A 12,746-nucleotide genomic window follows, 5' to 3' on the forward strand; every position below is an offset into this window, starting at 1 on the left:
TAAAATAAGTACTGGTCGGTGCTCTGCGGTTGGTCACATGATATTCACGTTCCTTCCCCTAATCAAATTTAGAACTAAAAGTTTATATTTGTAACTTTTTATACAAGCGGTATTCAGAAAGGGTAAAGTCGGATAAAAGATATGGCGAATGTGGATAAATCATTTTAAACGCTTGAGATATAAGTTCATTGTTGTTTGTAAGCTTTGCATCATTACTTTTTTGCATTGTTTGTTTCGATTTAGAACATAGACAAAATCGTGTGAGCTTTCTATATTTTGCTAATTTGCTTCACCTACGGAATCTCCGCTTTCGCTAATCACACTAAAGGCATGTGTTCCTTCTCAAATTAGCTGTTCTATTGGACAACCGCATTCTATAAGTTCATAATTAGAGAGCATTACGCATCATGCTCCTGCACTAATCACGTGTTTACCAACCACTAATGATTGATTAGTATGTCCAAAAGCCCTTTTCAAATCCACAACAAAAGGGGCTGCAATTTGCCTCTAACCAAAAGCCTCTTTTGTAATTAGGGCCTATTACACGTACAGAGTAGTGTTACATGGGCTCATTGGCAAAAACCATTAGTGGGCTGAATTGGGTAAAAGAAATATAGATGGCCCAAACTCTGAAATCTTCTTCTCGTTATTTTGAGTCTTGAGGATGTAATTAATGCAGCAATTTTATGCTTGATTATGATTAATTAACACCCCATTCGAGCCCACCTAAACCTTTCTCTCAACTGAATGACGGAGACAAGATTGTTTCTTCTTTTTCTGCCTCTCTTGGAACCTTGTGGCTTTCTTACACTTGCTTCTGAAGAACACTCCTGCAAGCAATTATCATCACATTTGCCTCTGTCAGTACAACTTCAGGCTCTCCCTATGGCCAAACCAGATAACAGAATGTGAAATAAATGTAAGTGTACTTAGTGCTATGATTTTGAACTTACTTGAGTTATGTAAGGGTCTTGCTTGTCCTCAGATACTAGAATGGTGGAATAGCTAGACCTTGATGCATTTTCTACATCCATCTTATGGCTTAACTAAATTGGGCAAAGACAAATTACAAAATACTATATACCCAAAAAAAAGAAACAAGAAATCTACTCAATTGGGACGTTTGCTAATGGAGACAGAGATATGCTAGAAGGGGTCATGAAACAAAACTATTGCCATTGCTGCTAACCTGTAATACCCGGTTTTCGAGAACAGCTACTCTCTCCATCAATGTGCCTTTTTGATGTGCTTCTTCAATGGCAGATGCCAGAGTCTTACGCTGGTAGTCTAGTACTGGTTCCATGGTTTTGCAGGCAGGGCTAGAAGAATGGCTTGCTGACAAGCAATGCTTGTGTTCCAAGAATTGCAGCTGTACATGTACATCATGGAGATGATGATCAACCCAGGAGGATTTGAAAACTGAGCAGGATAAAAATTCATGGAAAAAACAAATAAAAAGACAGGTTACCAAACGATCGAGACGATCCAGTCTTCGGAGAATAGGCATGGGAGAACTGATGTCCTGCTCTTCATGTTGGGCCATTATTTTCAAACAATCAGATTTGCAAGTTCAATTGTCTCTTAACATGTTACAATAAACAAATAGCTGCTTCAAGCATGCATTTTTTTGCAGCTAAATTGCATAGTACACTGGCTGGCTGAGGAACCAGAAATTGAGCCTTATAATGCTGGAACTGATAAGAGTATGGACAACACTTCTATAGTAGAAGTTTTTAATGGCAACCACCTTGCCCATACTCTACTCTTATCTCCCCTAGATTTTGCTTCCATATTTGTCTCTTATCTCTCCCTCTCTATCTTGTTGGAAGATATTGATTGAGTAGGCAATAATTGGGTTGATTGTTTCTTAGCTTGTATATTCAATCTTGCCATACTTTACGGCTTGTTAAAAGATTTCCTTTCACATTCATCCACTATTGCTTTCCAAACCAAATAATTAAGTTTACTGCACAAAGTGAGGAGAAAGACAACTTCCATGAAACGGGAATCCCATTATTTTGATATTATCTTCCAGGCCTAAAACGCTATGCACCAAAAGTCTAAATTCACATTCATGGAAATTGTATATTATATATAATTTAATAAGAAAACAAAAAACAAAAGCCTAAATTCAACCTGTCAAGACCCTGAAACAGATTGGTGGGTATGATTTGCTCCACTATTTTCGTTATACAATAAGAAAAGTGGCAAATCATAGGTTACCTTGTCACTCTGTGGAAAAATGACTTCAAACTAACTCATAACATATATATTATGTGGCAAATTGTGATGGCATCAGTCCTTTTCATTACGATTTTCTTTTTCAAATGGCATGAGCAAGCTATAAGTTATTGCCATGGCAATCCACCCTCCAATTAAAACTCTAACTGCAGACGGCATGGCCGGTGAGCCACCGAAACGAGCTCCCATACTGCCGAAGAGAGCCAGAGCTATTGAAGCCACCACCACAACCACCACCATTCTCACAGTACTATGAGCAATAAATATGGCTGAGATTAAAGGCAAAAGTGAGCCACACAGAAATGCCAAAGCTGATGCAGATGCTGCCTTTTGTGGACTTGGCAATGACTCTTTCCCTCCATCATTTTCTATGATCTCAATAGTTGGCAATATTTTCTCTGGTGGATGATCACACGTTGATTTTCCACATGAGATTGTTCTTGAAGGAGTCAGTTCAATTGAAATGGTCAAGTTTGATCTTTCAGGGACGTCTAGCTTGACCTTACCCTTGATATCTTTCTTACCCAACTCAGTATTTAAACTGATTTGTTGTCTTAGAGAGGTCTTTTCAATATCTCTTTGTGTTGAAACTGAAACAAACTCTCCCACAGCCATGCTACAAGCTCCTGCAATAGCTCCAGCTATGCCCGATAGGATCATCGACCAACGATCTTCCTTCACTGCGCCAACACCAAGCATTAGCGACGTAGTTGATAGCAATCCATCACTTGCTCCAAGGATGGCAGCTCTAAGCCACTGAGCTCTCTGCACTTGTTCAGTCCTTGTCTTGTAGTTTTCATGATCAGTTACAGGAAGCTTGTGTTCAGCAGGCGTTTCGGGGGTTTGATGAGAAGCCATATTGAAAGAGTTGTGAAGATTTTAATGCAGAAACTGGATTGGGGGAGTGTGGCTTCTTCAAGTTGCCACAAGCTCAGAGCACGTGGATTTATAAATGGAAAGACAAGACACAGACTAGGACTAAGTTCCCATGTCTGATGATTGGAAGAAACAAAATTACTTAGGTGTTACCGTGAAAGATTACATAGAAGGGTAACGTTTAAACCAATGATCTCGTCACATCTCATGCTTCAAACAACTCCATTATTTCTTTTACTAAATATTCAATTCAAACTTGTGTTTTCTTCTGCTGGTTCTCTATGTTTGAAACTACAGAACACAAGATTCTTTCTTGTCTTTTTCGGGTTGATCCTCATTGCTTTCTAAGGTAAGATTCTTACCTGTGTTTTCTTAGCTTCTTTTCCAGTTATTTATCTGTTGTATCTTGTCAGGGATATTCCATGCAGATTGGTAGATTGGTCAATCCAACCAAGTGCTCTCTTCTGCCGACAGCGTTACAATTTCTCCTCCTTCTGATCAACACCAACAATTTCTCCATATATATGTTGACGAATTATTCTTTCCATCAAAAGTTTGAATAATTCTTTTCATACTAGGGTGTGTGGCTTTCTTCTAGGGTGATTGGTATTTGATTATACAGAGGCATATTACATATACCTTCATACATGAAATTATTTGTTTGCAGGTAATTACAACTACAAATGACATGATTGCATACATGGAGCTCACCGAGATATTCGATGCTGAAGGGCCAGGAAAACAATGCACTGCGTTAAATCCTATATTTGATGGTAAAAATTTGATGAATCGCCATAAGCACAAAGTCCCCGGGTGGATTGTAATTAACAATCAGTGAGCAAAACCAAAGAACTAAGACCATAACATGGTATTAAGGAAAGAAAAAATACATATGGCGATTAATGCATTTGAAGGTGTATTTGTACCCTATCGATAGCCATCCCTCTTGTCTTGCTCCTCAGCTTCCTTGTTAGCAGCTTTGACAGATTTGAACCACAGGAATGCCTGCATTTAACATTCGTGTTTTGAAGTCAAAACTGGGATTGAGTTAATATTGCCAACAAATAGATTTTCAACTTCTTTTGTATCTACAAAAGTCATCAAAACTGGAAAGAGCTTTTTTCTTTTTCTTTTTCCTGTTACAATCAAAACTGAGAAGATTTCGATTGGTAGATTCACTGTATAGGGCCATAGAATTGATTTAAAGACTCAAATATAAATGCATCCTAGTTATAACATTGAGCATATCAAACTGGAAAAAACCAGGGAAAAAAAATCAAAGAAATGGAACTTACAGCAGAGGGAATGCCTGTAAATACAAAAAATCCAAGCACTGGAGCATAAAATATGCTGTCCGAGTTCAAGAGTCCAAAGACTGGCTTCTGGTTCGCATACTCAAAAACAGAACCTATCTGCATTCCAACATTGTTTTTCCTGTTATAGAGCATATCAAAGAGGCATATATGGTTTCAAAAGGACACAATTTTATCAAAAGGATTGGAAGAGGGGGCTTACAGCAGCAATTGCAGTCACGGCTGAGGCAAGTAGATAAACATAAAAGGGAATCTCAAATCCCTCCTGTGAACCATCATTCTTGCCTTCACCCTGGGCCCAAGGAGGGGGCTCATCCGAATCTGGTCTAGCCCAAGGGGGGATTTTTTCTTTGGACTTGTTTGATTTCGCGGAACCTTCAGTGACAGCAGAAACAGAAAACCTGCGAGATGACTTCTTTTTTTGAGAGTTATAATGGCTTTGGTTCCTATTTGCAATGGTTTGATCCAGGATTCTGTGTCCACCACCCACGAATGGTTTCGGCAGCGAGGGATTATCATTTCTACAGCCATGGTTTACATTTGAGTTGCATGCAAACAATAAGGTTGCAGCCATACTTTCTTCCTCTTCCTTGTTCTTCTCTTACTGCTACTGGAGATATGAAGAAATACAAAACATTAGCAGCTTGACATCACTAATTTAGAGGTAGTTTGCCATATTGGAAGCTTACTAATCTCTTCTATGCTCAACTAATGTATCCACCAGTGGTGCAAGTGTAAATTTTGAAAAACAAGTTCCAGGAATTCAATCAAATTAATCAAACAGATCATCCAATTCATCAGTGGTGCAATTCTTCTTGATTTTAGCGTACCAAAATCTAAATAATTCTCGTGAAAATGCCACTAAGAAGAGGCCAAAACTCACTTAGACAGAACCCAAATTCGTAATTCTCTACAGATTAAAATAGAGCATCCCTCTGTATAGTTCCTTTTCATGATTTGTTTTGGTTCATGGAAACACAAGTGGCAGCATTGTTTACAAAGGCAGTTCGATTTCTATTAATCTAATTAGGAAATTAAAGTTCTTTAAGGAAAAAAAATATCAGAGCTTTCATCCAACCTATTCAATATAATAAGTGATGGGTTAGTCCAGCACTTCAGCTTAGCCCATGAAATGGAGATAGAAACTAAAGAAAGCTTAGTCACAACACAAGGCAACTATTAGCATGACCCAAGTGCCCGAAATCTGACCAGAAGTCTATACAAGCAAGAACTTTTTTTTATAACATGAATTTGGCAGATGAAATTCATGGATTCTATGAACACTTTGCGCAGCTGAATTTGGGCAAACAGAGAAAAATGCAATCTTTACCCAATTGGAACTTCACCAGCTGCCCAAACCAACCCACTGAACTAATAATGATTGACAGAAAACAAAATGATTACTGGAAATATTACAAGAAAAAATAGGAGATACGAGAGGTGAGGAGCATAGAGCTTACCTTACTGCTGTTCTCTTTTGTTTTATCTGACAAGATGATGCTCTCTCTCTCCTCTCTCCCTGTTTATTTTAATTTCCTTTTTCTTTTCAACAACAGAAGCCACATATCAGTATGTAACATAACAAGTTCACGTGCTTCCCTCGCTCTCATGTTTAATTCTCTTTTACCTTAATATTTGACTCCTTTCACCAATTTAATTTGTCTTATCGAAAAAACATCAAGAGAAGTTGAACACAAGACATCATCGTGTGCTAAATTTGAGAAAAATCTAACACAAGAACATAGGTGGTAAAATCAAAACCAAGACATCATGTGGTAAATTTGAGATACAGCTTTCTGTCAATAAAAAATATTGTAATAAAAAGTCAACAAAAAAAGAAAGAACAAAACCATCATTTTCTTAGCAGAGTAATTAACATTATGATAATCCACTGTGATCCATGATTTCCGCTCTTGGAAAATGGCTAACAACCACAACATTAAAAAGATTATAAAAAAAGAAAAAGAATGTTAGCAGAGGGGAATCTGTACTGTAGGGTAAAGTCCAGCTTCCCAATAGGATCAACATAATTTCTTGCCTCATTAGTCAATCGTCTTATCCTTCTGCTGTATCAACTGTGATTGTGAGATTGGGTGCCTTCCAAGGCTTATTGCGTGTAAAAAACATCATAAGCAATGATTGCGGCTGGCTACAAGCATACCCTTTGAGTAAATTAAAGTTGTGATTTGGAAATTATAATAATAGTATTCATCATAATCATAATAATAATAACAATTATCATAATCAACATCATTACCAAACACACAGCAAACCCCCCTCACCTTTTACCTTTACATGATGTGGCATGCTACATGATGGAGTATCTTTTTTTTTTTCCCGTTACAAACCCATTGAAATGCTTTACAAAAAGACATGGTACGAGTGCTTTTCATATTGCTCCATTTGAGATTTTTCTGTGTTTCTTAAGATTATTAGTTCTTAATTATCAAGGATAACATATGGATTGAACTTGAATTTTAAGTTTGTAGGGTGAAGTTAGGATTGATCGTCAACTTGTCAATACGCTTGAATTGCAACCTTAGTTCTTACGTAACACAAATCATTTAGTAACAATCGATAGTCGAATCTATTCTAAAACAGACAATCTATTTATAATAGGTATTGATTTTGCGGTAAACGTTCACTTTTGCTTTTGGAAATATCAGTAGAAGCCCCGAGTTTGCAAATTACACTCAACAACAGCTCAGCTAGTCATGGGATACTTGGCAGTTGAGCTTTCAAGAAGCTGATAGTGATATGCTTGTGCATTATTATTATTATTACTATTATTTCAAGAAACAATGGATATTTTTGTTAGTACTTACCAAAATTTTCAAAAGTGAAACCAAAAGGAATTACTTTTATAAGCTGCAAATGATTTCTTTTAATGGAATTGAGTTTTCCCTCTGTACAAGTCTGTTTCACATATAAATGAGGAAAATTTTCCAACACAATTTTGGGACTTTTATAATAAATGATAGAAATTTTATAAATTATTGTCTGTCCCCTTAATGTTTTGGGTATTATTTATTATTTATTTTGATACAAATTGGACTCATAATTCACGTATAATTGTCTGCTCATGTCCAAATAATTTCACACTTGCCATTGGTCTCTTATTGGCCTCTGCAAATTAAAGAATGAATAATTGGAGTGATATAATTCCCCCCTTTTAAGGTACTCTGTTTAGTTGTTTGTCTTTGTTCTTTCTGCGGTTGATATTCCTTAAATCCTTTTCATAGCAGAAAGAAGATTTGGAAACAGAACATTGCAGCATACGCACGCTAATCTCCATATTGGTTACATTTTTTTCATCAACATGAATTTACTATAACGTCTTTACAATATATTGCTGATGAACAGACCGAGGTGAAGAATCATAATTACTGTATAATGTGTATAGTAAAGGGTCACGGGTGTGAAAATCTTAGAGAGATCAGATCAGATCATTATGAAATCTAGGAAAAAGTTGGTTATAATGATTATGAAATAGGCCTCACTAATCATACTTGGTCATGACTCATATGGTTTGTGGATCATCTCTATAGTATGTTGCAACAAACTTTTTTAACTGTATGTATTTGCATTGTTTTTAAATGCAGTTATAATCGTTAGATCGATAATTTATCATTCTCCATTAAAATAAAGATTAATTATAATTATTAAATCGTCTTCTTGAAAATCTACGGTTTTTAAACTCCAAATGCGAATAATGTCTACTACATTTTGTAAAAAAATGGACCGTATGCTTAAATATACACTACATGTAAACTCCATTAAAATAGTAGAGAGAGAGTGATGAGGATGATGATAATAATGTGGCTCAGTGCTCACTTCACTGTTATGTGCGGCTTTTTATTACTTTACTCTACTGGTTGTTTTTGAGTCCAAAGATCACTTTTTTAACGGTCCGGTTTTCAGGGTTACTTTTTAAGGTTGATTTTTGGGGTGAAACAGGGGAGGCACTGTGGTTGGTTGGTTTGCTCCAAAAGCAAAATTCCCTTATTTCTCTCTCATTTTCCCACCGCTCACCCACTCAGTCTCCTCTGCCACTATTTCTTGTCTTCACGTTTGATCATCGTCGGCGTTTGTGTCTCCTTTTGCTTTGTATCTGAGTAATTTTGCAAAAGCAATACCACTACATACGCATCTCAGTAAAAAAGAGCAAACATTTCTCTCATCCTCCTATATATAAAGAACCCATCTTCTTCCCTCTCTTCTCTAACTATTTGGTCGTCTACATATATTTATCTCTTTTGGGAAAAGGTGGGACACCTGAAAAAATGGTTTCTTTTCGTTGTACTAGCAGAAGCATCAGCATTCTTTTTCTGTTCCTTTGTGTTCTTGTTGCTGAAATTAACATTTGCCTTTCAGCTAAGGTAAATAGCTTGTATTATTTCAATTCTGGGAATTGTTCTTCTGAGAATTTATTTTTAATTTTTCTGGTTTGGTAGTTTCAATGTTTTCTTGTTTTTGGGTTTTAGGTGTATGTAGTTTACATGGGAAGCAAAAATGGTGATGACCGAGATGAGATTTTGATGCAAAACCATCAAATGCTTGCTTCTGTGCATAGTGGAAGGTCGGTCTTTCAGCAAGTCCTTGCCTTTATTTCTTCATTCAAATCAAAACCATTGCTTGATTTATACTTTGGCTTTGCTTGCTTATCTCTGATTTACATCAATGGTGTTGAACAGCATAGAGCAAGCTCAAGAATCTCACATTTACAGTTACAGACATGGTTTCAGAGCCTTTGCAGCCAAGTTGACTGACCTTCAAGCTTTCCAAATTTCTAGTAAGTTTCCCAGTCCACTTCCAGGAATTATAATTTGAATAGATTCATGGCTTTGTGGTTAAAAGTATGGCAAATTGACAGAGATGCCTGGAGTCGTTTCGGTTTTTCCCAATTTGAAAAGAAGCTTGCACACCACTCATTCGTGGGATTTCATGGGTCTTTTGGGGGAAGAAACCATGGAGATTACTGGCTTTTCCACAAAGAACCAAGTCAATGTCATTGTTGGTTTCATTGATACTGGTAAGCACTGATCACTCTTTTTGCCCTTCTAATTTCTGACTAAATCTTTCTTTTGGGCATCTGGATCTGTAACACACCCTCTATAATTGTAAAGTATGGTTGTTCAGTCAACCATCATGCCTGTTTGTTGACTTACATTCCCTGTTTTGCTTATATTATTAGGCATATTATCCTCTCACATGACTCATGTGACATGAACCTGCCCCAAATACTTTGCTGTCTGTATGCTTGAACACATGCATGTCTCTGGTCTGATAGAAGCTATTTATTTTACTAATTGTTGAGGGGGCAATAAATAGTTTATTTAATATTAATCACCGCCTCATGCAGGAATTTGGCCTGAATCTCCAAGTTTTAATGATGCCAACATGCCTCCAGTGCCAGCTAGATGGAAGGGGCATTGTGAATCAGGAGAAGCATTCAATGCTTCAAGTTGCAACAGGTTCTAGCATGACTTTATATTGACTGATTAGTTTATTTCATGGACGTTTATTGATTGGTAATCTCTCAACTGGTTAAAAATTATTTCCGTAGAAAATTGATTGGGGCTAGATACTACAAGTCTGGCTATGAAGCCGAGGAAGATTCAACAAACATAGTGTCATTCAGATCTCCAAGGGACAGCTCCGGTCATGGAAGCCACACGACCTCTATAGCTGCTGGCCGATATGTGTCAAACATGACTTATAAGGGATTGGCATCTGGAGGAGCTAGAGGAGGTGCACCAATGGCTAGGATTGCAGTATACAAGACGTGTTGGGACTCTGGTTGTTATGATGTTGACTTACTTGCGGCCTTTGATGATGCAATCAGAGACGGCGTTAACATCTTGTCTCTGTCTCTGGGTCCTGATGCTCCTCAGGGGGACTACTTCAGTGATGCCATTTCTGTGGGATCATTCCATGCTGCTAGGCATGGTATTCTAGTGGTTGCTTCTGCTGGAAATGAAGGAAACCCGGGTTCTGCAACAAATCTCGCCCCATGGATGATCACTGTTGCTGCAAGTTCAACAGATAGGGATTTCACTTCTGATATCATACTAGAAAATGGTGCTAAATTCACGGTAATGGTATTTACTTCTTTCTGTTGGAAAGACTTGTAGATTATTTTGGTAAAGCCTTATAAGTTCTCTAAATGATTAGGGTGAAAGTCTTAGTCTCTTTGAAATGAAAGCCTCAGCAAGAATCATTTCTGCCTCTGAAGCCTATGCAGGGTATTTCACTCCCTACCAATCCAGGTGAATCAAAAGGTACTTGGAAGTGAGTGCTATTTAGATGTCAATGCATAGCGAAACCTTAATTTACATCTTCTCTATTTGTGCCTGCAGTTACTGTTTAGAGAGTTCCTTGAATAGAACCAAGGCCAGAGGGAAGGTTCTCGTCTGTCGGCATGCTGAGAGTTCAACGGAGTCAAAGATGGTGAAAAGTATGCTAGTGAAAAACGCTGGTGGTGTCGGCATGGTTCTCATTGATGAGGCAGATAAGGATATTGCTGTACCATTTGTTATCCCTTCAGCTATTGTTGGACAAAAGATAGGAAATCATATTTTATCTCATATTAAACGCACAAGGTTAGTCTTATAAACTAAAACATGAAGGTTTGAGTTTCCAGTTTCAGTTTTTCTGTTTAACTGATTCAGACCACTGTGCACAGCAAACCAATGTCTAGAATTTTCCCTGCAAAGACTGTACTGGGACTGAAACCTGCACCTCGTGTTACAGCATTTTCTTCAAAAGGACCCAATTCTTTGACACCCGAAATTTTGAAGGTAAATTTTATCTAATAACCAGAATCACCTTGTGCTTACTTACTGGCTATGTAATTTATTAGGTTTACATTTTCATGCTCTATCTAGATGTTATAGATAACCTTCTAATTAGCCTGTTTTGTAGCCTGATGTCACAGCGCCTGGACTGAACATACTTGCATCTTGGTCCCCAGCAGCAGGGGACAAGCAGTTCAACATTCTTTCTGGTACTTCCATGGCTTGCCCGCATGTAACAGGAATCGCCGCCTTGATCAAAGCTGTTCATCCATCATGGTCACCAGCAACTATTAGATCTGCAATCATGACTACTGGTAAAATTACATAGGCCGAAACTACAATAAGCTTTTTTTCTCAAACAGAAAGTTTTCTCTTTAAATTAGAAAAGCTTTTCTGGTCTCTCAACCTTAAATATCATCAATTTTGTGCCTAAGATTGTATTGAAGAATCTGACAACTTATGGAACATACAGCTACTCTTCTGGATAAGCACCGCAAACCCATTATAGTGGACCCAGAAGGAAGAAGGGGTAACCCCTTTGATTATGGCTCAGGATTTGTGAACCCAAAAAGAGTCCTTGATCCTGGTCTTGTCTATGATGCGCAGCCAGCAGATTATGTAGCATTTCTTTGTTCAGTTGGTTATGATGAGAAGGCGGTGCATCAAATCACACAAGACAAAAGTAGATGTGATCACACATTCAGAACAGCATCCGACCTGAACTATCCATCTATCACAGTGCCAAATCTTGACGACAACTTCTCAGTAACTAGAACAGTTACCAATGTTGGGAAGCCGAAGAGTATCTATAAAGCCGTGGTGTCCTCACCCATCGGAATCAATGTTACTATTATCCCAGATCAATTAATCTTCAATAGCTTGGGGGAGAAGATAAACTTCACTGTAAATTTCAAGGTGACTGCTCCATCTAAGGGATATGCATTTGGGTTCTTTTCTTGGATAAGTGGAAGATCAAGGGTTACCAGCCCCCTGGTTGTGCGAGTTGCACATTCAAATTCGGGGTTGCTGAGATAACCATTGGCTGAAAATTGTAATTAGATTAGGACCTTGAATTTCCTCACAGATACTAGATCTTTACACACTAAGCGGCCAATGCAGAACCGAGTATAGTTTAATATCCTAGGTTACCTACAATTTCTAAGCTCCCGGGCTGAATTATTATGAGATTATTTGTATTCTTTTGGGTGATATGAGATAATTTGTTAAACCACGCAAATCAAAGAAATTTTTATTTGTTATTTACCCCGTCACTCTGCATTGTGGTTTGAATTCTACGCATTGCACCGAACCTTGATAGGTTGGCGTGCACAATTGTGTTGTTTTGTGCCTTTGATGTCTTGCTTCCTACGGTTTCTTTTTCTTCTTTTTCTTTCTGTATTCGATGGAGCATCTGCATGCATGTTTGTGATTCTGTGAATTAATCCAATCAAAAAATAATATTAAGCTGCAATTCCTGTGGCACTCATGGACATAAACAACGGTGTTTGTTCTCATAAAT

General features: G+C 37.7%; 4 protein-coding genes across 8 annotated transcripts; 1 reads left to right on the forward strand and 3 right to left on the reverse strand.

Annotated features, from left to right (window-relative positions):
* Positions 1-388: 388 nt before the first annotated feature.
* Positions 389-1,726, reverse strand: LOC117635130. 3 transcript variants are annotated; one of them, XM_034369469.1, is made up of 4 exons: positions 1,469-1,721; positions 1,190-1,369; positions 954-1,046; positions 389-830 (listed from the first exon to the last, which is right to left on the reverse strand). In XM_034369469.1, the coding sequence occupies exons 1-4, from the start codon at positions 1,541-1,543 to the stop codon at positions 705-707; spliced, it is 474 nt and encodes a 157-aa protein (XP_034225360.1). In that variant the 5' UTR covers positions 1,544-1,721; the 3' UTR covers positions 389-704. The 3 variants fall into 3 exon arrangements, with proteins under 3 accessions (XP_034225360.1, XP_034225362.1, XP_034225361.1); XM_034369471.1 differs by lacking the exon at positions 954-1,046 and having other exon boundaries at positions 389-883; positions 1,469-1,726; XM_034369470.1 differs by lacking the exon at positions 954-1,046 and having other exon boundaries at positions 1,469-1,724.
* A 405-nt stretch (positions 1,727-2,131) lies between these two features.
* Positions 2,132-3,766, reverse strand: LOC117633430 (vacuolar iron transporter homolog 2.1-like). Its single transcript, XM_034367035.1, has one exon. It carries the CDS (start codon positions 3,097-3,099, stop codon positions 2,296-2,298), a length of 804 nt encoding a protein of 267 aa, XP_034222926.1. The 5' UTR covers positions 3,100-3,766; the 3' UTR covers positions 2,132-2,295.
* Positions 3,767-3,854: 88 nt separating this feature from the next.
* Positions 3,855-6,401, reverse strand: LOC117633431. Of its 3 annotated transcripts, none has more exons than XM_034367036.1 (4): positions 5,891-6,401; positions 4,633-5,040; positions 4,413-4,529; positions 3,855-4,122 (listed from the first exon to the last, which is right to left on the reverse strand). In XM_034367036.1, exons 2-4 carry the CDS (start codon positions 5,002-5,004, stop codon positions 4,045-4,047), a joined length of 567 nt encoding a protein of 188 aa, XP_034222927.1. In that variant the 5' UTR covers positions 5,005-5,040; positions 5,891-6,401; the 3' UTR covers positions 3,855-4,044. The 3 variants fall into 3 exon arrangements, with proteins under 3 accessions (XP_034222927.1, XP_034222928.1, XP_034222929.1); XM_034367037.1 differs by lacking the exon at positions 5,891-6,401 and adding an exon at positions 5,761-5,870; XM_034367038.1 differs by lacking the exon at positions 5,891-6,401 and adding an exon at positions 5,509-5,736.
* Positions 6,402-8,399: 1,998 nt separating this feature from the next.
* On the forward strand, positions 8,400-12,498 carry LOC117636061 (subtilisin-like protease SBT3.5). Its single transcript, XM_034370498.1, has 11 exons — positions 8,400-8,809; positions 8,915-9,009; positions 9,125-9,222; positions 9,304-9,462; positions 9,793-9,904; positions 9,997-10,525; positions 10,605-10,699; positions 10,790-11,032; positions 11,116-11,230; positions 11,355-11,541; positions 11,700-12,498. The coding sequence occupies exons 1-11, from the start codon at positions 8,714-8,716 to the stop codon at positions 12,260-12,262; spliced, it is 2,292 nt and encodes a 763-aa protein (XP_034226389.1). The 5' UTR covers positions 8,400-8,713; the 3' UTR covers positions 12,263-12,498.
* The last annotated feature ends 248 nt before the right edge of the window (positions 12,499-12,746 follow it).

Source organism: Prunus dulcis, chromosome 7, assembly GCF_902201215.1.
Source record: "Prunus dulcis chromosome 7, ALMONDv2, whole genome shotgun sequence".
Lineage (NCBI taxonomy): Eukaryota > Viridiplantae > Streptophyta > Magnoliopsida > Rosales > Rosaceae > Prunus > Prunus dulcis.

What these genes read in the sequence shown, in the direction of transcription:
- LOC117635130 (XM_034369469.1), bottom strand. Translation starts at nt 1,543, where the DNA reads ATGGCCCAACATGAAGAGCAGGACATCAGTTCTCCCATGCCTATTCTC. An exon ending in TGGATCGTCTCGATCGTTTG is followed by an intron (nt 1,370 to 1,468) that starts GTAACCTGTCTT and finishes GTACATGTACAG; the next exon opens with CTGCAATTCTTGGAACACAA. An exon ending in TCGAAAACCGGGTATTACAG is followed by an intron (nt 1,047 to 1,189) that starts GTTAGCAGCAAT and finishes TGCCCAATTTAG; the next exon opens with TTAAGCCATAAGATGGATGT.
- LOC117633430 (XM_034367035.1), bottom strand. Translation starts at nt 3,099, where the DNA reads ATGGCTTCTCATCAAACCCCCGAAACGCCTGCTGAACACAAGCTTCCT.
- LOC117633431 (XM_034367036.1), bottom strand. Translation starts at nt 5,004, where the DNA reads ATGGCTGCAACCTTATTGTTTGCATGCAACTCAAATGTAAACCATGGC. An exon ending in CCGTGACTGCAATTGCTGCT is followed by an intron (nt 4,530 to 4,632) that starts GTAAGCCCCCTC and finishes GTTGGAATGCAG; the next exon opens with ATAGGTTCTGTTTTTGAGTA. An exon ending in TTACAGGCATTCCCTCTGCT is followed by an intron (nt 4,123 to 4,412) that starts GTAAGTTCCATT and finishes TGTTAAATGCAG; the next exon opens with GCATTCCTGTGGTTCAAATC.
- LOC117636061 (XM_034370498.1), top strand. Translation starts at nt 8,714, where the DNA reads ATGGTTTCTTTTCGTTGTACTAGCAGAAGCATCAGCATTCTTTTTCTG. An exon ending in TCAAGCTTTCCAAATTTCTA is followed by an intron (nt 9,223 to 9,303) that starts GTAAGTTTCCCA and finishes GCAAATTGACAG; the next exon opens with AGATGCCTGGAGTCGTTTCG. An exon ending in TTCACTCCCTACCAATCCAG is followed by an intron (nt 10,700 to 10,789) that starts GTGAATCAAAAG and finishes TTGTGCCTGCAG; the next exon opens with TTACTGTTTAGAGAGTTCCT.